At 40.0% G+C, this 23790-nt stretch overlaps 1 protein-coding gene across 12 annotated transcripts in view; it reads right to left on the bottom strand.

The window, feature by feature from the left end:
• Positions 1-23790, bottom strand: part of LOC127567769 (1-phosphatidylinositol 4,5-bisphosphate phosphodiesterase beta-4) — a 473077-nt gene that overhangs the window by 168324 nt on the left and 280963 nt on the right. For 10 of the 12 annotated variants that reach the window (XM_052010784.1, XM_052010774.1, XM_052010778.1 and 7 more), the window contains exons 15-23: positions 16368-16578; positions 12425-12518; positions 11446-11525; positions 11247-11331; positions 11063-11153; positions 4832-4927; positions 4687-4707; positions 2302-2402; positions 153-188 (exon numbers count right to left, since the gene is read on the bottom strand). In XM_052010784.1, coding sequence (XP_051866744.1) covers positions 153-188; positions 2302-2402; positions 4687-4707; positions 4832-4927; positions 11063-11153; positions 11247-11331; positions 11446-11525; positions 12425-12518; positions 16368-16578 — 815 coding nt within the window. The remainder of the gene's footprint in view (positions 1-152; positions 189-2301; positions 2403-4686; positions 4708-4831; positions 4928-11062; positions 11154-11246; positions 11332-11445; positions 11526-12424; positions 12519-16367; positions 16579-23790) is intronic. The other 2 variants (XM_052010783.1, XM_052010786.1) reach the window with 1 other exon arrangement.

The raw sequence follows: 23790 nt of genomic DNA, 5'->3' as shown, positions 1-23790 counted from the left end.
GGCATGGATGAGGACAGACAGGACTGCATTGACATGATTAATCTGCAATGATACTTTCTACTTTCTAGTATAGAACGCAAGGCAAAAAAAAAATACAACAGAGAAGTTGATTTAATGAAAAAAGTACCAAAGTTACACTGAACAGAACTCACCTTTTTGTTATTTTCCTGTTCAGCATCTTCAATTACCTACAAAAATATAGGCATTATTTTTTGTTTATCTCTCACCAAGCAATTAAGAATTCCTGAAGTTTTGAAATACTTTCACATCATGATCAAAATTTATTTAGATAGGAAAACGTGTGCAAAGAAATTGTAAAGTTTGCAGATGATACCAAGATAGGTGGAAGAACAGGTAGTGATGTGGAGGCAGGGAGTCTGGATTTGGACAGGTTCAGAAAGTGGGCAAAGAAGTGGCAGATGAAATACAGTGTTGGGAAGTGTGGGGTTATGCACTTTGTAAGGAAGAATAAAGGTGTAGACTATTTTCTAAATGAAGAGAGAATTCAGAAATGAGAGGTGCAAAGGGAATTCAGAGTCCTAGTTTAGGGTTACCTTAAGGTTAACTTGCAGGTTGAGTCACTGGTAAGAAAGGCAAATGCAATGTTAGCATTCATCTCAAGAGGACTAGAATACGAAAGCAGGGATGTCCTGCTGAGGCTTAATAAGTATTGGTCAGACCACATTTGGAATATTATGAGCAATTTTGGGTTCCATATCTAAGGAAAGATGTACTGGCCCTGGAGAGGGTCCAGAGGAGGTTCACAAGAATGGTCCCAGGAATGAAAGGCTTAATGAATGAGGAGTGTTGGAAGGCTCTGATCCTGTACTTGATGGAGTTAAGAAGGATGAGGGGGGATCTCATTGATACCTACCAAATATTGAAAGGTCTAGACAGAGTGAATGTGGAGAGGATGTCTCCATTAGTAGGAGAGACTAGGATCTGAGGGCACAGCCTCAGAATAAAGGGACATCCCTTTAGAACTGAGATGAGGAAGAATTTCTTCAGCCAGAGGTAGTGAATCTCTGGAATTCATTGCCAAGGAGGGCTGTGGAGGCCAAGTCAATGGGTGTATTTAAGGCAGAAACTGACAGGTTCTTGATTGGTAAGGAGGTTAAAGGTTACAGAGAGAAGGCAGGAGAATGGGGTTGAGAAAAAAAAAATCAGCCATGATTGAATGGCAGAGCAGACTCAATGGGCTGAATGACCTAATTCTGCTCATATATCTTATGGTAACAGCAAGAGTAAAATACTGCAGATTAGTTCATCTTGGTAATATATTTTCCTTGTCACATTGCCTTATTATGTTTCTGTATTGGTCACTCTGATAGCAACTGAGCTGCAACAGGGCCTCAAGCATTGTAATGGAATGATGTGGTGGAGTGGATGGGGGCAGAACAGGTCCTGCCCTTGAAAAGCCACTGGCGTGCTTTGACAGCTGGCATTGTCTGCTCCCAGCTATGCTGGCTGTCAAAGCTGTGAGGATTTTTAAACGTTCCTGAAAGCAGTTAACAGATATTAAAAAGTAAACCAAAACATGATGTTTTATTAAGAATGAATATATTAAAACATACTAAAATTTTAAAAATTTAATTGAACATCTCAAAATACTTTTGAAACATTAGAAAAACCTCAAATAATTAAAGGAACTTAGCCAACTTTCTTCTATCTACAATCTGCATTGAAATCAATAAGTTTGCAGATTATGCACCAAATCTAATATAGCATAAGATCTGAGAGCAAATTTCCTGGGGACTCTCAACCATTTCACTTCAGTAATTACACTGACATGCAAGCAGTTCAGAGCAGAACTGCTGACATACACCAGCAAATTCCAGGTCAGTGACCAGATCATCTGTATGAACTGCCTTTTTCCAACAAAGTACCCAGCAAATTTTGCAAACATCTTGAACATCATCACACATGAATTAATACTTATTCATTTTCTTTGGTACAAATATTCAAATTCTATAATGGTTCAAAGTTAAGGTTAGATGATAGTCATTGTCCAACAAGATGATTTAAATATCAGAACAGTATTAGTGACCTAGTTTGCTCCAGTAACACCAATTAGCTGGTTTGGGCAATGGTGTTTGAAGCATCATGTTAGGAGTAAATGCACAAAGAGCTAACGACTGCATTGAGATATTACATTGAGCTGCATAACTAAGATACATCATGCAAACATGTCAATCCACTGTTAATGGAATTAAACCTGTAAGTGTTAAAAAGCACTAAAATATTAGAATATATGGTTCCATAGACTATATGATAATTTCTTAATTTAAAAAAAACACTCACCTTCTTCACACTATTAACATGTGCCTCCTTCTGACTAATGTCATCTGCTGAAAGCTCACTATTGATTTTCAGTTCAGGATGTGCCTCTTCATCTTGGTCAACTACACGAGGAGCAAACACCATTATTACTCATATCTAATGAATTACGCAAGCACTGTAAGACTGGGAACTTAGAAAGTAATTTTAATTTATAACACACCAAATCTGAGAGAGTCTGTTTCAATACACTGCCGATTATAATTAGGTATGTGGTGTATGTTCAATGCACATTGTTTCATCCACTGTTTTTAAATCATGATCTTGCCTGTCTCAGTAAATGTATTACTGCTTCAATATCTTTATAACCAAACAGCTACAGCTCACACTGTCAATATATTACCCAATCAAACACAAAAGGCCTTAAACAATAAAATTGGGAACAATAGAAAAAAGATATTCTAAAGAGGCTGAGCACTATTCCCACTATTAAAGAAAATGGGGAAATAACCATTTTTCCCTTCATAATCTACAATCCTGTGATGAAGTCCCAAGAGCACATGTAAATCCTGAGAATGGACTTCTGTTGATCAGAACACATCAACTGTAGTTAATCCAAACAAGGAATAGTAACCATTTAATGCTTGTATGAAAGCTAATGTTCTGTTCAGATATCGAATTTATTTCTTCCAGATGCAGGGCAAAATGTTCAAATTGCCTAATCTTCATGTCAGGTAGATTGCTGCAATGGCAAATCGCAAGAACACTTTTAGTGGGCAAAAAATTATCAACTGTTATTAAAAAAAAGAGGCCACAGCATACTTTTGGCACAAAAAATAATGTTAATTATTTGGAAGATCTAGCAGCAGGACTGGAAGACATTACCCCATTTGGAAAAAGACTTGATCAACATTGTGAACATTCAGCTGCACTAACCACAACTGGATATTCTAATTTGTACTTTCCACTTCCATTAAAGCGTATCATTTTTTAAAAAAAAAGTGTCAGGTAATTTATTTCTCCACTGGCAATGCCACATGCATTTCTTTCTACATAGACAAACTTTGCAGAGTCTGACCTTCCTGTTGAAATTAATTCTGCAAAGCTATAGTGGCCAATGTGATTACAGTATCCACAAAATCAGACAGATTGCAGTTTTGAAGATATTAGAATGCTTTAACTTTGAGGTTGCTCAGATAATAAAAGGCAACCAGACACTTTCTTTAATTTGTTCTCTACTTGTCAAGACATATTTAGAAAAACATATCCAGTAAAGAACTGATTTTAGGGTGTGTTATAAAATAATGGATAGCACAACGTTTTATGACTTTAAGCACCCTAGAAGGGGATGGTGCAGCTATTCTGTCAAAAATCGTTGTACTGATTGATGCTAGTTAGCTTAGTAAAACAAAATTAAACAAACATGCAAATTTATTAGTCAGTTAAAAGATTTAGATTGCAAAATTTCTTAAAAGGAGCAATTCTCATGGAAGTTCATCTACTGCTTATCCCAACACCCTCTAACATGCAGAACTTTAACTTCCCAGCAGCCACACTGGTACAGCAGTTCAAGACTAGCACATAATGGGAGATTTGGTATCATTTATAATGATATGAACTCATTGAAATTTTTAAGGGAGTTGGCAATTGACCCTTTTATTCTTACACATGTACTCATTGCAACAAAAACTTCAATGTGAAAACAGCTGATTCCGATTCACTTGAATTAGGTAATTTATTTTCAAGAACATTTAAGAACAAGTTTGCCAACCTGACAGAAACCCAATTACATTGATCACGTATTTTGGCACATTCTGTTGTTTTGATGCATCAAATTCTTGATATAAAAGTAACTTTTAGAAAAGCTGGATAAATTTAGTTCCACATATGCGTAGATTTGTGCACATGTATATTGTAAACTCAGCCTAAATCCTCATTATGATTCACTGCACAAGTGTTGCAAGTCAACAAGTTATATGATGCAAGATATATTAGTCAATAGAATTAAGGTAGAGTGCAGCAAAGGTAAACAAGTCAGAGAGAGAGTTTAGACACCAGACTTTTTAAAACATAAATTGACTTTAAAATGTCAAATGATTACTAAAATTAGGTCTATTTTTGGTATTGCTCCATCACAGCAGTGAAGTAATGATTCAATAGTAATATTTTTGTAAAATCTCTCTCTCTGACAATAAAAGCTTGGTAATAGGCTTAGATAAATAGAAATTGCGAGTTTCTTCACAGTTACTGAAATAATTTGCATGAGTTTCAGGCTTGGTAACAGTCAGTTTAGCGCACTGTGATGTGTCACTTTTGACAAGATTGGAAAGATAACCCTAAGGCTACTAGAAGATAGGAATAAACCAGTTTTTATTAGATCTGTTAATTATCCACAGCTACTTTCCTTACCAGATATCGGAGATAGGTCAGCTAGAAATGTAGGACAAGAAAAAATTACAACCATTCATACTAAATTGTTAATTGTTCTTATACAATTGTTCTTGCACAATAATTGTTTTATATAATCAATGTCAACTTTCTAAGGCGCAGTTACCATTTTCTGTTTCTTCCTCGTTTTCATCTTCCAACATACTAGCTGGGCTGGATGCTTCTCCACCTTCCATTAGACTTTTAAATGTTTCAAGCTGCTCTAAAAATGAAATTAATTTGTAAACTGTTAGAACAGTGGTTAATCGGTGGACCAGTAGATGTACTTGTGGGGACCACTGTACTGATATAGAAGGCACTGCCTTCAGCTGTAAGGGTCCAAAGTTCTGGAATTCTCTCTCCAAACGTCTATCCTTCTGAACCTCTTTTTTTCTCCTTTAAAGTGCACCTTAAAACCTATCCCTTTGATGAAGTTTTTGGACAAATGTGCCTAGTGTTAAATTTTGCTTGATCAACACTCGTAAAACACAAATGGCCATTTAACCATGTAAAAGATGCAACATAAATGAAATTTGTTCAGTTATTCTAACTGGTGACCCAAGTGCAGGGACGGAAGGGGTTGGTGATGACTGGGTGTGCAGGGAAGGAGGCGTGAGAAGGTCATTCTGGACACCTGCAAGGTGGGGTTTGGGGGCTGCTGTTTAGAGACCCCAAAGGAGAAATGCTGCAACAGTTAAGTATCTAACCCAAGACCCACTTGAGACTGGTTCTTAGTGCCAGATTCCATGCCCTGGGTCCTCACGATTAACTTGCCTTGAAGCCATGACAAAGCAGGCTTTATAAGCAATATACTAACTTGCATTTGCACAAGCAGATTCTGTTGCCTACAGGCCATACACATGGAGCCTAAAATCAAGGAAATATCAATCATGCATGCACTGCAGACTTTACGTAACCAATAATAGGTCGAAAATTTTCCTTTATAATTACTTACTGCAATTGATGAATGTAGCACACAAAAATGTTACACTATACACAAGAACACAAGAAAAAGGAACGGAGGTAGCCCACCAGGCCTCTCAAGCCTGCTCCGCTATTCAATGCGATCATGGCTGCTCTGCCCAAGGCCTCCACTCCTCTTCTGTGCCAGTTCCCCATAGCCCTCAATTCCCTGATCTTTCTAAAGTCTCTCTATCTTCTCTTTAAGTGCCTCCAGTAATCTCATCTCCATCACTCTCCAGGTTTCAGAGATTTCAGAGATTACACAATCAAATTTTTAGGTTAACTTTTTGAACACTAGATTCTTCCTGCTATGCAGTCAATTGGTTTAAAGTGTGCCTGGAAAAAAATGAATTTCTGCCAGCAACACAAAATAATTAAAATACTTCTGAAAAGACAAAACCTTTGCCCTTTCACATTCCAAGGAACCTTATAATGTGGGACTGGCTATTTGAGCAGACATTTGGGAGAAAGACTACTTAAGGTGACTGAAGGTGTGAATAAAGACGAAAGTTTTGAGGATGTACCTAAAAACATGGAGAGATGCAACAAGGAGGAAACATCATAATTGCAAACTAAATGTATTCTAGCAGTCGTCATAATATGCTATTGCTTTGTTTAGTTACTCTATCATGTGGTTGAGTCACTGATGTATAAAGCATGACAAAATATTCACCTTAACAGAGCCAGCCAGTGGTGTAAAGATTTGTTTTAACCGAAGTTTCAATTTGCAACATTTTACATTTATTTTGTCAGATTAATTTACAATCCCCTGTACTGTTCTTTCAGTTTTCCCGTTCAAAAAATCTTCTTAAATCATCTATGGATTAGCCTATCCATTGCTCGTCCTCCACACCCGCCCTAATCTGGAGAAGTACTATGGCACAAAATTCCTCAGGTAAGCCAGCTCCAAGCTGATTAGCATGGCCTGGTGCGGTGTAGGGCCTTCTGCTGTAAACAGCAAGCTCTGCCCTCATAAACCGAGGGAAGCATTAATAGACACTCAGCGAAGTTTGAATTGATAAAGGAGCCAGCACAGATTTGTTTAAAGAAAATTGTGGTTGACCAATCCAAGTAAATTTTCTGATGAGATAACAGAGGAAGCTGATGAAGGGAATGCAGTGGAAGTCCTTTACATGATTCTCAGAAGCATTTGATAAAGTCCCACACAAAAAACTGGTTAGCAAAATTGAGACCCACAAGATTAAAGGTCCAGTGGCAGCATGGATAGGAAACCGGCTTAAAGGCAGAAAGCAGACAGTAGTGATGAATAGTTGTTTTTCAAGCTGGAGGATGGTAGATAGCGATGTTCCCCATTAATCAGTGCTCGGACCAATGCTACTTATACACAAGAACACAAAAAAAAATAGGAGCAGGAGTAGGGGCAACTGGTCTCCTCAAGTTTGCCTCGCCATTCAATATGATCACAGATGGCCTCTACTCCACTTCTGTGCCTGTTCCCCATAATCCTAAATGTTTCTATCTTTCAAATGTTTATCCATCTGCACCTTAAATATATCTAACGATCCGGCCTCCACCGCCCTCTGGAGGAGGGAATTCCAGAGAGTCACTACCCTCTAAGAGAATTTCAACCCTCCTCAGTTTCAAATGACCAGCCTCTTATTTTGTAGCTACGTCCCCTTCTTTGTGACTCTCCCATTAATGAAAACTTACATTTTATATTAACGACTTGGACATGGATGGGGATGTGCAGGATAACATGTTCAAATTTACAGATAACTCAAACCTTGTATTACAGGGAGACAGTGAGTGATCAGGATAGTGAGGTATTGCAAGAAGACACACATAGGCTGGCTGAACAGGCAGGCACGTAGTTGATGAAATTTAATAGGGGAAAGTGTGAAATGATATCGGTAGAATAAGGAGAGACAGTACAGGCTAAATAGCAGAGTTCCCAAGAGTGCACAGGGGCAGCGGGAACTGTGTACTTTGAAAGTGGAAGGGTATGCGAGGAGAGGGTCAGGAGAACATGTGGGTTTCTGGAATTCATAGAGTATAAAAGCAAGGAAGTTATGTTGACTTGTGCAGGTTGAACTGGTTAGGTCATAACTGGAGTACTGTGTCCAATTTTAATCGCTGGTCTTGAGGAAAGATGTGAAGGTCCTGGATGGGCTGCAGAAAAGACTTACTAGAAAGGTTCCAAGAATGAGAGATTTCAGCTACAAGCTTAGAATGGAGAAGATGGGGATGTTCTCCCTGGAGCAAAGAATGTTGATGGAGCATAGAAAATAATGAGTGGTTTAGAGAGGATTGATGAAAGGAAACTGCTCCCATCAGCAGATGCTTTCAGGACCGGATTGGGGAAAAATATTAAATCTGGGGATATGAGGGAAAGCTCAGAAGGTAGTTAGAACTCGCTGCCTGTAAGAATGCTGGAAACAGAATCAGTCAGTACTTTCACAAGGGAATTGGGTATGCAGTTGGAAGGGTATAATTTGCAGAGCAATGGCGAGAGCAGGGAACGCAACTGGTGGGATTCTTCTACTCGGAGACAGCAGGCACAATGGGCTGATAGGCCTTCTTCTGTACTGTAACAATCTGATGATTCTAATTGCTTTAACTTCTGGTCAAGTTATGTCCCCAGGTTTTATCAGTTGTCAGAGCATCCAGTGATTGAATATAAATGTCTCTGAGGATCAAAAAATTTAAACTATTAAAATAGTTAAAATTTAAATGGCCAAAAATATTCAAATACTTAAAAACAATTAAGTGTATCCAAATTAATTCAATTCAGAAGTGTAGTTAACTTTTCCTCATCCTTCTGCCTCACAACTGGCACAGAAACAGTGGACAACTTTCCAGTGTCATTGCTGGGTAACTGCAGAGGTTCCAGCTCTGCCGTTGGACTCTATGAGAGGACAGAGGAGGGCAGTGGTCCTGTAGATGGTGACCAGCAGTGTAGAAGGGCAGGACTTCTGTGCCCTCACACATGCAGGGAAATTCTGAACTTACAAGGGCCAGCAAGTCTGTACATAATTGCTGGCTTTTTAGCAAAAGATCCAAGCCATTTTTCTGTCAATTCCTCTTAATGAGTTGAAATCTTTCTTCTGCCAGAAACCTGCAAGTAGTGACTTGTGCATGTCCAAGTTGGATCTCACAAGTGGAAGTCATACAGATTACAAGCAGGAAAAAAAACGTAGCCTTTGAAGTAGCTTGGATTTCTAATTTTAATTTCCTTAAAATAAACTGATCTTAAAATGCCAAGTAAATATTGAAACAGTGACACAGTTAGAGAGTCTTATCTACAAGGCATTTCAAGTATTGCAATACAGAATACATTCTCCTATTTTTGTCCTCAAGGCTTGGAACTTTGCTCTCTCCCATTCAACAGATATTCCATCAACAGCAAGACTTGAGCTCCCTGCTATGTTACTGCCCAAATATAGTCAAGTACACTATAACAATAGGTCCATAATCCCTTTGTCCCCATTTATCACAGGTAGCTGCACCTTAGCAAAGAAGCATTCAAAAGGTCAACACATTCTGGACTATCATGCCCGTGTACTGAAGTGCAGAAGAAGAGAATATACTGGAAGTCAGACTTCCCAGCTCCAATGCTAAACTCAGCACCAAGACCAGTGGTGATTCCATAATGCACTGAGCTGAGAGGCTGGATACACTTTGCATCAGGCCCCTCAGCTTTATATCAGTCATAGTTAGCATGTGTGGTGTGGCCTCATTCATCTAAATGGGGTTGCCACCTTCACTAAAAAGGTAAATGAAGTTAAGTGGTTTGTTTTTCCCTTTTTAAAATTAATATTAATGTCTTTTAATCTACATGCCATGTTTTAAAAATACTGTTACTTTAAAGAACAATTTTTAGATGATTAAGATGTACTTCAACTGCATCTAAATGTTGCTGATTATCATTAAAAACAAACAATTAAAAAGGCCTCTGACAGCAGAAGGCGGCCACTGAGGGTGGTCTGAGAGCAGTGCTTCAGGATCAGCAACCTGATGCCAACTTGCCATTCCTAGTCGTCTCCGCCTTGCGGGATGACCACAGCAACAAGGTCTTCCATATATCAGGAGCCATGCAGCAGCAAAAAAAAAATCAATCAGTGTGGGGATCTTGGAGGAAGCAAACAGGAAGTGTGAATGGGGTCAAACACAATCCAGTCCATTAACAGGAAAGCAAATGATCTTTGATTGCTATTTGAAGACCGATATTTGATGGTAGCATTACAGGTAGTGGTTTTTCTTTCCGTGACATCTGGGACCCAAAATTTAGAGCTTGACAAACTGTGATTATATTAGCTACTTCCTTCAGTCGATAATTTTAATGAAGAGAAAGGACATGGGAGAATCTCAAACGACCGAACAGCTTCCAGATAAGAGACCAGCCTTTAAAACCGAAGTGCATTGAAATTCTTTCTCGCACAGAGTTATAAACCTCTCAAATTCTCTACCCAGAAGGGTTGTAGAGTCCAGCTCATTAGAAGTATCTAGAGAGGAGGTAGATAAATTTTTGGAAGAATGGAGGATTTAGGGCTATGAGAATCCAACACAGAAGGGGAGCCCAGTCCTGGGGTAGATCAGCCATCATCATGTCGAATGGTGGGGCAGGCTTGAAGGGCCAGGTGGTCTACTCCTGCTCCTATTTTCTTGTGCTTTTGTGTGCATTTATAAAATGCTTTTCACAACCTCTGGACATTGCAAAGTGTTACACAGCTGAAGAATTACCTTTTCAAGCGTAGTCACCATTGTAAAGAAAAAATGCACAGGCCAACTTTGTGCTCAAACTACTTACATTAACAGCAATTTGTTTATAGCTATATAATGATTTTTTAGTGATGCAGTGGGTTATTGTCCAGGACACAGGAATGGCTTTCCTCCTCCTCTTTAAAATAGAACGATGAGATATTTTATGTCCCATTGAGAAAACCTACAAAGAGTCATTTTAACATCTCAACTGGAAGACAGCACCCACTCCCTGATATAGTGGACAATCTGCTTCAATTTTTGTGTTCAAGCTTCTGGAGTTGAACTTGAACTTCAAACCCTCTGACTCAGAGGCAGCTATGCCAATGATGTAATAGCTTACCAAAATGATTAACAAATAAAATCCTACTTCTATTCTTATTCCACAGGTACCAACACCACAAAATCTCTCTCAATCAAGCTTGTTCATTTGATTCTGAGTATCTGTAACACCATTGTGCAAATATAGTCAATCACCAGCCTCTGACAGTAATGCCCTAAGATGTTAATAATTCAGTGAGATCTATTTTTTCAAATTCCTTCATCATAACTCTAGTGCGTTGTAAACATTCCTGCGAATTTCAATTTGCTGGCAATCAAATCACCAAAACAAACATATTTCTTTACTAAAATAATATAAACATCTAATTTTTGCAGTGTAACAGTTCCAACTTACTTGTCTCTACTTCAGGTTTTAATCTCTTATTTTTGATGAGTATTTTTCTTTTCAGATCATTAGGGGATGGAAGGGGTCGGCCAGCTTCAAGCTGCAGAGCAAAATGACTGGTTCAACATTTTGCAACAAGTTTTCACTTGAACAATTTTCCAATATATTTATATGTACATAATAATAACCATACTGGGTGGAGTTCCAGGGGTTGCTTCAATAAAAGGTCTCCAAAAATTTCTTCACAGTACTTAGCCATCTTGTACTGCTGGGGTTTACTGCAAAATAGGAAAATAGGAATAATTTAGCACTGCAGTACAGTTATATCTATCAGCTGACAGCATTAATGTTACAGCAGAAATCTATTTATCAGACCTTATGCAGACTCTTACCTGCAGTGATTTTCAAATGATAGAATAACACAATATTCCGATGTTACAAATGCTGTTTCTTTGATGGCTTGAATTACATCCTGTCAGTAAAACAACAATATCAAAATACATCTTAAAAAATTGAGTCATTAACTTTAGTTGATTGCTCAGAATTTCCAGTCTATTTCCAGTTTTTCTTATCAATTTTCAATCATCTTCCAACAATCACATCTCAGTCATTAATACTGTTGTGTGTACGCCAGACGTGTGAAAGTCACAAACATCCTCTGTTGCACATATTGATAGGAAAACATAAATGAAAATATGTATATTTTCATGTACGTATAAATAAAATATTCTGTAACAATTTAAAAATGGGCAAAGAGGTCTTGATGAAAGATCTAAATTACCAAAACATTATTTAACGTTCCAGTTTATAGCAGATCCAGACACTATCTTTGACACTTCAGTGTTCAGCCACTGAACTAACAGTGAATGCAGCCATGAAACAGATAGTCAGAGGCACCTGCATCAGACCTCTATGTCAAACTCAAATTTTGTCTTTGACCGCAGATGTTTAGAAGGGGCACTGAGCTATGAATGGGTGTCAGTCAGCACAGCAAGGCCCAGAGTTGCTTAATGTGTTAAACTTTTTCAGTAAATTAAGCTTATTAACTAGGGAAAGGTGAGTGGGGTCACTTTCTGGCATTGTGGTCACAGTAGGGGTTCCTGGCTTGAGGTATGAAGTCAAAAGGTTATCCTTCAAAAATCATTAAGGGCAAGTTCAATCCTCAGCTTGGGTGCTGTCTATGTGTAGTCCCTGTGACTGTGTGGGCTTGGGGAATGCTCTGAGAGTGAGCATAGACTCAGCAGACTAACAGCCTTCTTCTACGTCATGAGAAACATGATCTCAGACCTTCCACTACCTTATCCAAATTTACATAAAATATAAAGATTAAAAATAATGTGCTATTAATAACATACCAAGGAACAATTTTACCTTAAAAAGAATATCTGTGCACATCGCCTTGCCATGTGTTATTATTGGCTCTTGGTCTTCCCCTTTTCCATCCCAGCAATCTAATTCAATACATCTGATGAAACAAAATAAGTGCTTCACACAAAATATATTGCCATAAAGACATAATGCACATAGTATTCAAATGCACAACATGTGTTTCAAATAAAATGCAAGACAAGGTACTAGAGTAGCAACTACAGGTCTTGGTTTAGATTCACAGAGACATAGAGAGATACAGCGTGGAAAACAGACCCTTTGGCCCACTGAGTCTGTGCTGACCACCCATTTTTATGTTAATTCTACTGTAACCCATTTTATTTTCCCACTATCCCATTGATTTCCTCCAAATTTATTTAGCTTCAACATATTTATGGGTCAAAAGCACACTTTGGTATTAACATTTGCTGCCCCGTGTTCAAAAAACTACAAATTATTGTTGTCCAAAAACAGGACAAAAAACACAATTGAAATGTGACCAACTGAAATCATAAATAAGATAGACATTTAACGACAATGCTTTTCAATTAATTTTCCCTCAATTTCATTAAACATGTCAAAGAAATTACTGTGAAATGCACAGTACTCATTCAGCATCAGTGTTGCAGGATGGTAGAGTGGTGGAACAGTTAGTGCTTTTTCCTCACGGCTCCAGCAACCCGGGTTTGATCCTGACCTTGAGTGCTGTCTGTGTGGGGCCTGCATGCTCTTCCTATGACCGTGTGGGTTTTCTCCAGGTACTCCAGTTTCCTCTGATATCACAAAGACATGCTGGATGATAGGTTAATTGGCTACTGTAAATTACTGCTGGTGTAAGAGAGGAGGTGGTGGTAGAATCAGGGTGATAAGGGAGAGAGTTGTGAGCAAACTTGGGCCCCTAATCTTGGGTAGCTGTGTTGATCCTGGAGAGGGTCCAGAGGAGATTAACAAGAATGATCCCAGAAATAAAAGGCTTAACATATAAGGAGTGCTTGATGTCTCTAGGCCTGCACTTAATGCAGTTCAGAAGAGTGAGAGGATCTCATTGAAACCTACCAGATACTGAAAGGCTTGGATAGAGTGGACATGGAGAGAATGTTTCCACTAGTAAGATAGTCTCGGACCAGGGTCACAGCCTTTAGAATAAAGGGACGTCCCTTGAAAACTAGATGAGGAGGAATTTCTTGAGCCAAATGGTGGTGAATCTATGGAATTCATTGCCATAGAGAGCTGTGGAGGCCAAGTCATTGGGTGTATTTAAGACATGGATTGATAGGTTTTTGATTGGTAAGGGGGTGAAGGGTTACAAGGAGAAGGTGGGAGAATGGGGGTGAAAAGAAAACCATGATTGAATTCTGCCCCTATGGTCTAATGGTTTTTGGGTGATGGGATTTGTCTGAGATTTGATGAGCTGAATGGCTTACTTCTATTCCATAGGAAAACATGAGAAGTTCTTTTTATCAATGTTTTTTCAGAAGAATAAATGTCACTCTCCTGAAAGATAGATAGTTCTTTTAGAAAATTGAGAGACATTGTAGGGCTGAAATAACTTACAGCAGCATTTCTAACAATCACTTCTTTTTTTGAAATTATTTTAAAATATTTTTTTCCTGGTTAAATACATTAAGGCCATAAATGCATTGAGTTGGATCTAAAAAGAGTTGAAATATGGTGGCATGCTCTTTACACATATTGTTGAAAGTAATTTCAATTTTACGCTACTCCAACAGAGATATAACATGAATATTTCTGTGACTGAACCTCCCCTTAATAAAAAGGATGAAACAGAATACAATGAGCATTTGAAACCAAATGTAATTTGTTCTTGGAAAGCAATCATATAAAAAAGTAGTAGATGCACTGCATAGATCTTGTGAGAAGGTGCATTAGGTCTTGTGTTCATATTGACCATGAACACAATTTTTATTCACTTATTCATTAATTCATGGAAAATGTTTATCACTGACAAAACTTTATTGCCTCTGAACTGTGTAACTTGAATAATGTTATCCCCAAAAAACATCATAAATCCATAATCTTCATATTTGACCTTGTAATGGACACTAAACAGTGAACCAGACACAATTCTTATTAAATTCTGTATTATCCTTATCTTAATCTTATTTCTTTATATTATAGGTTTTAATGCATGAATTTCTGACTGCTGGAAATTCCTGGGAAAGGCATTAAAGTCTTGTCTTTTACTTAAACTACTTTTTCCAGAAGTGCTTTATAATTATCTATTTTGCGATATGTGCTGGAGGTGTTTTGCAATTGTGAGTATTCTGAATCTGTGAAATTCTCCTTCTGCTCAGAAGCATCTGTGCTCCATTGCAGAAGTATCAGAACTTTGTGATTATCTAATTTGCAATGCATAACAGCTGTTGTACTTTCAAGGACAATATTTTTCAGGCTGTCAACCATCCAGCTATCGAGACTGATATGTTAAGGTGATTTGATAATTTTGAGCATCTGTTAGCAAAGAAGTTACAGAAATGTTGGAAGGACCTTAATATTAGTTCACCATGAATCAAGATTTTTGTTTAGAGAAGGGCACGGTAGCGTAGCAGTTAGCATGACGCTATTACAGCACCAGCGATCGGGGTTCGATTCCCGTCGCTGTCTGTAAGGAGTTTGTACGTTCTCCCGTGTCTGCGTGGGTTTCCTCCCACATTCCAAAGACGTTCAGGTAGGTTAATTTGGGTTAAAAAAAAATGGGTGGCGTGGATTCGTTGGGCCGGAAGGGCCTGTTACCACACTGTAAGTAAAAAAAATCAATTAAAATATCAAAAAAAAAAGTCAATAAAACTGTTCACCTTATAGAATGTGCACCATTGATAGTTCTGCTTGGGTGCATAGATACTCCTGAGCAAAAGGAAAATGCCACAGACTATCCAAATTTGCAATGCATCTCCCGTACACGTCACATTTACTTGTGACATTATTCTGTCAAGTCTGGTGTGGAAGTACAATCTTAGTTATCTGGATCTTTGTTTTTCTAGATCACTGTACAGCCTTTTCATAATTTTGGTCTCTATTTTACTAAGTCTTGCATAAAAGAAAAAAAGTTAATTTCATGATTGACAATCGTTTCTCCATACATTTTATAAGTTGGTGGAGACCATAATTACAAACAGATTTCAGTTACATTACTGGGTTGAATGATTCAAATTGATAAAGAGGCAAGATATTGAAATGCAGTGGAATGAGGGTAAAAACAAAGGAACTGTTTTTGTTGGATACAAGTTAACTAAGGCAAATTACGATGGTTGTTTTCAAATCAATACAGCTTTGAACACAAAATATCAGTCAGACCTCCACAAGTTCACATGAGCCAGCTGAATCAGAAATATAAGAATAAGCTAAGAAGCTGATTAACAAGGAGGATGGGATATGGAAACATAACCAAGAAAGGTCAATTTTACAACAATAATCACTAGAAGAGGAGATAAAAGACAGTAAAGTCAACTGTTTCAATGTAAAATTGGAAGAGAAGCACAAACAACCACCGGAACTACAGCTGGGCAGACCACAAGATCTGCCGGAACAATCTTAGAACCAACTCAGTAGATCTTCACCTCTTTATCTGCCTTGAGGCTTGCAGTGTTTTCCAAGGAAGGGATGAGGGGCTAACAAGGCATGAAAGGTAGGATGGGCAGTATCATTTAACCAAGACTATCACTAATTGCTATCCTAATTTTCCATTAGAAATCGCTACTTGGACCCCAACACTGGATGCACAGAAATATCTGGTGCTGTGGTCTCCTTGCCCAGATCCCTGCACTTTGATATGTAGGGGGCCTGGAACCTGTGGTGAGGAAGGGGTAAGGGTGAAGATGAGGTGGTGGAGGATCAATTACAAACGAGTACTACCTTGTACTTAGTTTCCTTAAAAGCTAATGCAGAAATACCTTTTTAAAAATATTCCAAGCATGTTATGACAAACCTGCAGCCAGATAAAAGGACTTGTCTGTACATCTCTACAGAGGATTTGCCTCCAAATTGCCTGCCTGTGAGATACGTATTGTGAGAGGAACTGATAAAGTAATGGGATAGGGGTTGGTCCATTTCTTGATACAACTCCAATCGATCAAGGAAGACGGGTGCATTTTCATCTGACATCAGATACCTGCAGAACCCATCACACGACATATAAGCTGCAAAACAAAATTGATAATTTTAATTCAAATCAGACCACTTGATTCAGAAATCTGTGTCAATGCCGGGTTGTACATTAATACAGCATTTCTAATTAGGTCTGTGCAACCAACCAGAACTGATTAATGTGCAAAGATTTGACTCTATGCTGAAAATGTCACTCTCTCCTCAACAGAAGCTGATGGAAACAATGTCATACGAAGAGCCTAATTATGTATTCACTGTCGCATCGACAAAACGAACAATCTCGCACATCAGAATGCAAAACCATGCACTCTAAGAAGTGGTGCAAAGACACTTTAAGCTCTGCAGTGTATGCATAGAAATACAATTTCAACTAACTTTCTGTGCTCTCAATACTACACTTTGTGTGGCCAGCTAAGAAAAGGTAGTTTTATATAATACCAACCATGGCCCAGCACTTTCCACAGATATTCAAGTTTATTTGTTTTTTTTTTCTGAAAGACATCCTATGCACAAAATGTTGCTGCTCAAGGAAAGGATATTGCCATATGCACTGTGCCTAATGGTGTTTGCTGAATGCCTTCATGAAAGTAATAATGCTACCACATGCAATGCTACTGCCCCATCCCATAATCACGAGGATGGCAGGAGTTAAAATTCCTGCAAAAGATGACAGTGTTTTGTTTTAAATGGGCAAAATCTACCAGAGCAGGAGTAATGTAATGTTTTGCCCTGAGTGATGAGGAGCTGCCTTCCTGACCTGCTGGCTGCTTGTTAAGAAGGAACTCCAACAATTCAGCAGAAGGGGCAGTTCCAACATAGTGAATGAGTAAACATACAGGAAAGAGTATTCCCAAGGCAGCAGGTTATGAGGTTTGGAGTCCACCTTGCACCTGTTGAAGCATTGAACCAGCATCTGTCCTTGCCTCTCCAAGGGGTTCAGGTCAAGGTTTTTCCTTGTGTTGGGCATGAAGTTTTCACAAACTGCTGGCATCCAGTTTTAAATGTGTACAGACTGCTGGTATTGCACAAATGGTTGACTGCAATGAAAGATCAGGTTGGTTCATGAGGTTTGTCGTGCAGGAAATATATATACAGAGGTGAGCTGCAAACTGTCACAGATTGCATCTATCAGCAGCCAGAACAGCTGGGAGGCTGCAGTGCTAAGGAGGATGGTGAGCTTTACCTCCTCAAGCAGAACTGTCCAGGTATGGGTGCATGGCTAGAGTTCCTTCTGCAAAAAGTGCTCTGTCACCACTCCATCAGGAAACCTTGCCTGCAGTTATACTGCTCTTCAAAGAGTTAGAGCGAAGTTCACTAAAGCTTATGGATGACAGGTCTTCTGACCTTCTTTGGCCCCACTCCTCCAGCTCCTGATTGTGCTGGAGACCACTACTGAAACCCTCCGTGGAAGCAGCACTAAAAGACCACCCTGACCTCAGTGTTCATCCAGGCTTGTAACCACTGTTGAATGCAATGAGTCATTCCCCAGCACGTAACAGTAACGGATAATCCCCTTTTTTCAGGGTAGGTACAGAGCCCGTTAAGGTGGGCTGGGCCAGAGATTTCGGGATGTAAACAGCAGTCTATATAGTTGCTTCTGTAAGCACGAATGACTGTTTTGTTTCTGGCTCTGAGCTGCCACCCCAACCACCCAAGGATTTATCACTGAATCACCATTACACCCTTAATTTTCTGTGCTGTGGAGAGTGTAAAGGAAAACAGACTGTCCATGACTGAGGCTGAGTTTGGAGTTCAGGGGTTGTTGGGGCGAGGGAAGAGGGGGTCGGGGAGAGTGGTGATGGAGGTTGGAAGAGGATAAATAGAGGCTTGGTTCATATTTGGGCATCGGGGAAGGTTTGATATGGACAGAGGCCCACGTCAGGCCCAAGTGGTGTGGAAGAGGTGGCAGTCTGGAGATCAATGTGTTGTCTGGGGAAGAGAGGTGGAAGGAATCAATAGTCAGCTCAACGTGGATATCAGAGGGTCAGAGAGTCGGTTAATCAAAGGGTTGTCTTCAGTCGCTCGGGTCACTTTTAAAATCAATGTCTTGTCCAACCAGTAAGTTGATCTTGGAACTCCATTACATATCTTTCACCACCACTGTGAGATTTTGCTCATCTCTGCTGAGCCTATCATACATGAACTTGATGTCCTAAGTCCCAACTACAGTACCATTCTTGGAATCTCACCCTTCACACCGTATAAACTATAACTCATTCCAAGCATTGGTGGCTACATCCTCTATTGTATTACATCCTTCTTAACTGTCACTCTTCTCCTTGTTGATTTACTTTGGCTGCTGGACTTAAAGTTGAGCTTTTCCTTGTAGTTTCTTCCATGCCTTATTCCATTTCAGTTCAGCACGCTCCCGGGTCCATTTCTGCACCCCACCTTGGTGGCAGAACCTTAACTTACCTGGTCTTTCTGCCTCCCTTCCGACTTCCCCATGTTTAGCTAACTCCTCCAGGACAAACTCTGAACAAGCTTTTTGTCATCTTCTTCAGACACTTGCAGATTCAGTACCTATATGATAAAAGGTGTATTGCCTAGAAATCCTAACATCCAAGAAGGTGCATGGCATGGGTAATACAATGGGTTATGGGTATCACAATTTTAGTCATGGGCAACCTTCCCATGTAAAAGCACAGCACTTTTGTATAATGGAAAAAGTGTTGCCCAGACTGAGGATGGCTCCAGAATTTCCAGATATAGTGAAGGAACTAAGAAAGAGAAATGACCAAGAGGAATTGTCTTCAAAGAGGATCAGGGAAGTTGGGATGAGAGTCTTGAATACTGAAGGAAAGTGGGCAATGTTCGGTCTGGATAACTTTGACTAATTCAGTGGGTGAGACTTGATAGATGATGCTGAAGTGAGGGTGTACTGAGAATAAGCAAAAGGTAAGGAAACCAATCCCAATCTAGTAGTATATCATGAAATGCCAGCAATCCAAGCAAAACTTGTGGGGTTATCTGGTCTAAGCTTCGTCCCAAAAGAAACATTTCACAAGGAATGATTCCATTCTGTGCATAACCAGCATGGAAATACGAAGATGTGCAAAGGTGAGTCACTCCGGGAAATAATCAGTTGAGTTTCTGTAGTGATGCAAGCTGACCCAGAAATGAAGGTTATTATGTTTCACTCTGATAAACTCAGTCTTCAATTACATTTATGCAAATGAATTTCAAGCTCCTTATGTTGGCTCTGATTTTAAATGCGCTAAAGTTCATTTTAATATTGCACATATGATGGTTCCAATCCCTTTATTCATCATTAAACTGGCTTGGCACATTGTGGTGCTGTCAGATTCCCAGCTATCTTTTGGTTGAAGTGTGATTTACTATGCATCATTCAGGAAATAAAGATAAGGCTACATTTGCTATTATGTAAGCTGCTTCTATCATCTTATACAGTATTTCCTGACAGAAATAGCTGTCCAACCATCACTGACAACCAATGTGCCACACTTGGATAATGCAGTGAATCAAAGGAAATAGAAGGAAAAACTTCTCATATACAAAAGAGTGCGTATTTTCTGGGAGTCTCTGCCTATAAGGGCATTGGAAACAGAAGGAACTGGGTCTCACTGGTGGAAATGTAGCTTGCAGGAGTGTGGCCAAAACATGGTGTAATGATACTGATTGGATTGCCTCACTATGAGCCAGCTAAAACCTCAATGGCCCAAATGGTCTCTCTTTAATATCACAATTCTGCGTTTCAAAGAGGACCTGAAGGCATATTTTTATATTTATTATTTAATTATAAATAATGAAGAATTAACATTTTCTAACATAAAATGCAGCACACTGTTATATCAAGGTGCACCAGCACCTGCCTCAGAATGATTACGTGCTGATGTTTCTCCTTTTGCCTAACAGTTGAACATGGGAAACATTATGCAAATAGCACCATGTTCTTCCAGAAAAACAAATAACTTATTCATAAGGATGAAAAATTATGACTTAGATGTGGTGTCTTTCATTCTGAAAAACATCACAAAGTACATCACTGAGACATGATGAATACCAAGCCAAACTTATTTATTACAATAGGAAATTGGCTAAAAGCAGTGTGATTGAAAAGAGGCCTTAAAGAGGAAGGAGAGGTGAAAGGACTGAGTGAAGGAATTCCAGATTGTGGAACTGAGGCACTTGAAGGTAAAGGTGTGGGGAAAACAAAAGTCATCAGAGGAAAGGATAGGGGGTTGTAGGACTAAAGTGAATTGAAAGAAAAAAGGGAAAAATTAAAATTGTGGCATTGGGGAACTGGGAGCCGAAGTCCACTGGATTGGACTTGGGTGAGAGGGTTTGGAGTGGAATAGGATATAGGCATCAGGGTTTTGTGTGACTTGGAATTTGCCAAGATTGGCGCAGTGGAATACAGCAAAAGGGGGAATGGAGTAGAAAATCAAATGCTGCTGATACTGGAAATCCGAAGGCAAACAAAAATTGTTGGAAATCCTAGTCAGGCAACATCTGTGGAAATGCATAGATTGAAGGAAAAACACTATTATGCTGGAGGAACTCAGCAGGCCAGGTAGCATCCGTGGAGAAAAGCAGGCAGTCAATGTTTCTGGTCAGGACCCTTCTTCAGGACTGAAGATAGGAAAAGGGGAAGCCCAATATATAGGAGGGAAAAGCAGAGCAGTGATAGGTGGACAATAGAGGGGAGGCGGAGTGGGCACAGGGTGGTGATAGGTAGATGCAGGTTAGAGATAGTGACAGGCAGGTGCAGAGGAGGGGAGAGCAGATCCGCTGGGGGATGGGTCAAAGGTAAGAAGAGAGAGGAAAAAAAGGGCGAGGAAAGGGAAGAAGAGAAAGAAGCATGGGGGGGGGGGGGGTGGTTTGTGGGGAAGCAGGGTGGGGATTACCTAAACTGAGAGAATTCAATATTCATGCCGTTAGGCTGCAAGGTTCCAAGACGGAAAATGAGGTGCTGTTTCTCCAGTTTGCGCTTGGAATTCTCCTGGCAGTGGAGGAGGCCGAGGACTGACATATCAGTGATAGTGTGGGAGGGGGAGTTGAAGTGACTGGCAACGGGGAGATGCAGGTCACGGTTACAGAGTACAGTTGTTCTGCGAAAGTCACCTAGTCTGCGTTTGGTCTCACCAATGTAGAGGAGGCCACACTTGGAGCACCGAATGCAGTAGATGATATTAAGGGAGGTGCAGGTGAATCTCTGTCTCACCCGAAAGAACTGTTTGGGTCCCTGGATGGAGGTGGTGTAGGGGCAGGTGTTGCACCTACAGTGAGGGCAGTGGAAAGTTCCCAGGGTGGGAGCAGGATGGATTGGGGGGGGGGGAGAGAAGAGGAATGAATAAGGGAGTTGAGGAGAGAGCAGTCCCTGCAAAAGGCAGAAAGGGGTGGAGAGGGGAAGATATGCTTGGTGGTGGGGTCCCACTGGAGATGGCGGAAGTGGCTGAGAATGATGTGCTGGACATGCAGGCTGGTGGGATGAAATGTGAAGACAAGGGGGACCCTATCCTGTTGGGTCTGGGAGGGATGGGGGTGAGAAAGGAGGTGCAGGAAATGGCAAGAGATACGGGTGCGAGCTCTCTCAATCACAGTCAGGGGGAAGCCCCGGGTAGAAAAGAAGTTGGACATCTCGAACGTCCTGGAGTGGAAAGCCTCATCATGGGAGCAGATGCAGCAGAAGCAGAGAAGTTGAGGAAAAGGAATAGATTAGAGTTTCAGTGACAGGAAGTTTGGACTGGGGGGGCAGAGATGAATAGTGCAACAGAGAAGGAGGTTTGCTATGGAAAAGATATGAGGTCAGGAAAGCAAAAAAAAACTGAGTTTGGAAAACTATGCCATTAAGGAAATGGTTCACAAAGATAATTTAATTCTACGCCCACTAGATGGCAGGTAGTGTTAAGATTTCACCATGTGGTAATATTACAATGCGATATCACTTGCATGTTTTGCGCTCTATGGCAACCACCACTGACACTGATCAAGCTTCTAGTAGGCGGAAAAAATGTGTTGGCCTCAAAGTTTCAACCTTTAGTTCATTTTTGATCAGTTCACTAAATGAAAAGCAGAGCTCAGTTCAAGCAATTCAGATCTTTGTGCACTTTAACAAAGTATTGAAATTCACTTTGCACAAAATGCAATCAACTCAGTGGTGTCTTAATACAAAAAGTAAGTTCTATTTTTGTTGTGTTTTCTTGATTTACAGCATCATACAGTCTCACCATCTGCAGGCAGGGAAAATATCACGCCATTGGGTATAAAAAGCAACACTGTGATCTCAGGTCAAACATTTGTGGAAACACAAGAAGAACTGTGACCCAAGGTCAAGCTGAGGAACTGAAAGCCCTGGAGCAGAGTACAAAACTGGCCCACAGCTCTTTGCACACATAGTCTAGAGTACGGGAAAAATTGCTGGCGAATGGGAAGATGGGTTGGGGAAGGATTTTGTTGAATTTTCACCATATCATGTTATAAAAGTTTGAGGAGTCAATGCAGCTGCTCATTTGTTTCCCCTCCCTCCCACTCCAACATATTAATGAACCAAAAGCTTTGGTTAATTTTGTCAGCATAAACCAGCTGAAATGCATCAGGTCAGTGCAAGAATCAGCTAATGTTAAACCTGAAACTTTCATCAACCATAAATTGAGTTAACTCTGGTGTAAAAGTCTAAGAGGGGTCAACAGGCTGGGTGGAGGTCGGATGTTTACCCTGGCTGAAGGGTTTTGGAGCCATGGGACAGAATCTCAGGCCACAGGTTAAGCCATTCAGGACAAAGATGAAAAAATTCATCTCTCAGAGGGTGGTGAAGTTGTATAGATCTCTACCACAGAAAGTCGTGGAGGCCAGTGTAGGTAAGAAGATAGAGAGGTTTCTGGACACAAAAGTTATCAAGGGGTATGGGGAGAGAGCAGGATCATGGTATTGAGATAGAGGACCAGATCAGAATGGTGGAGCAGGCTCAAGGTGTACAAATGGCTTACTTTACTCTCATTTCTCTGTGTTTCTATGAAGTACCACCCAGGAACCCAGTACTGCCTATAAAACTGGCTATGTTCTGGGGTCAAAAGAATCATAGAATCACGGAGCACAGAAATGGGCCCTTTCAGCCCAACTCATCCATGCTGGCAGTGACTCCCATCTACATTAATCCCATTCACCTACATCAGGCCCATATCCCTCCATGCCTTTCCTGTCTAACTATCTGTCTAAATGCCTAATAAACACTAATTGTATCTGCCTCTACCACCTCCTCCGGCAGCTTGTTCCAGATCACC

This window comes from Pristis pectinata, chromosome 3 (genome assembly GCF_009764475.1).
Source record: "Pristis pectinata isolate sPriPec2 chromosome 3, sPriPec2.1.pri, whole genome shotgun sequence".
Classification (NCBI taxonomy): Eukaryota; Metazoa; Chordata; class Chondrichthyes; order Rhinopristiformes; family Pristidae; genus Pristis; species Pristis pectinata.
The sequence above is the reverse complement of the archived record's forward strand: the minus strand, read 5'-3'. Positions and strand labels throughout refer to the sequence as shown.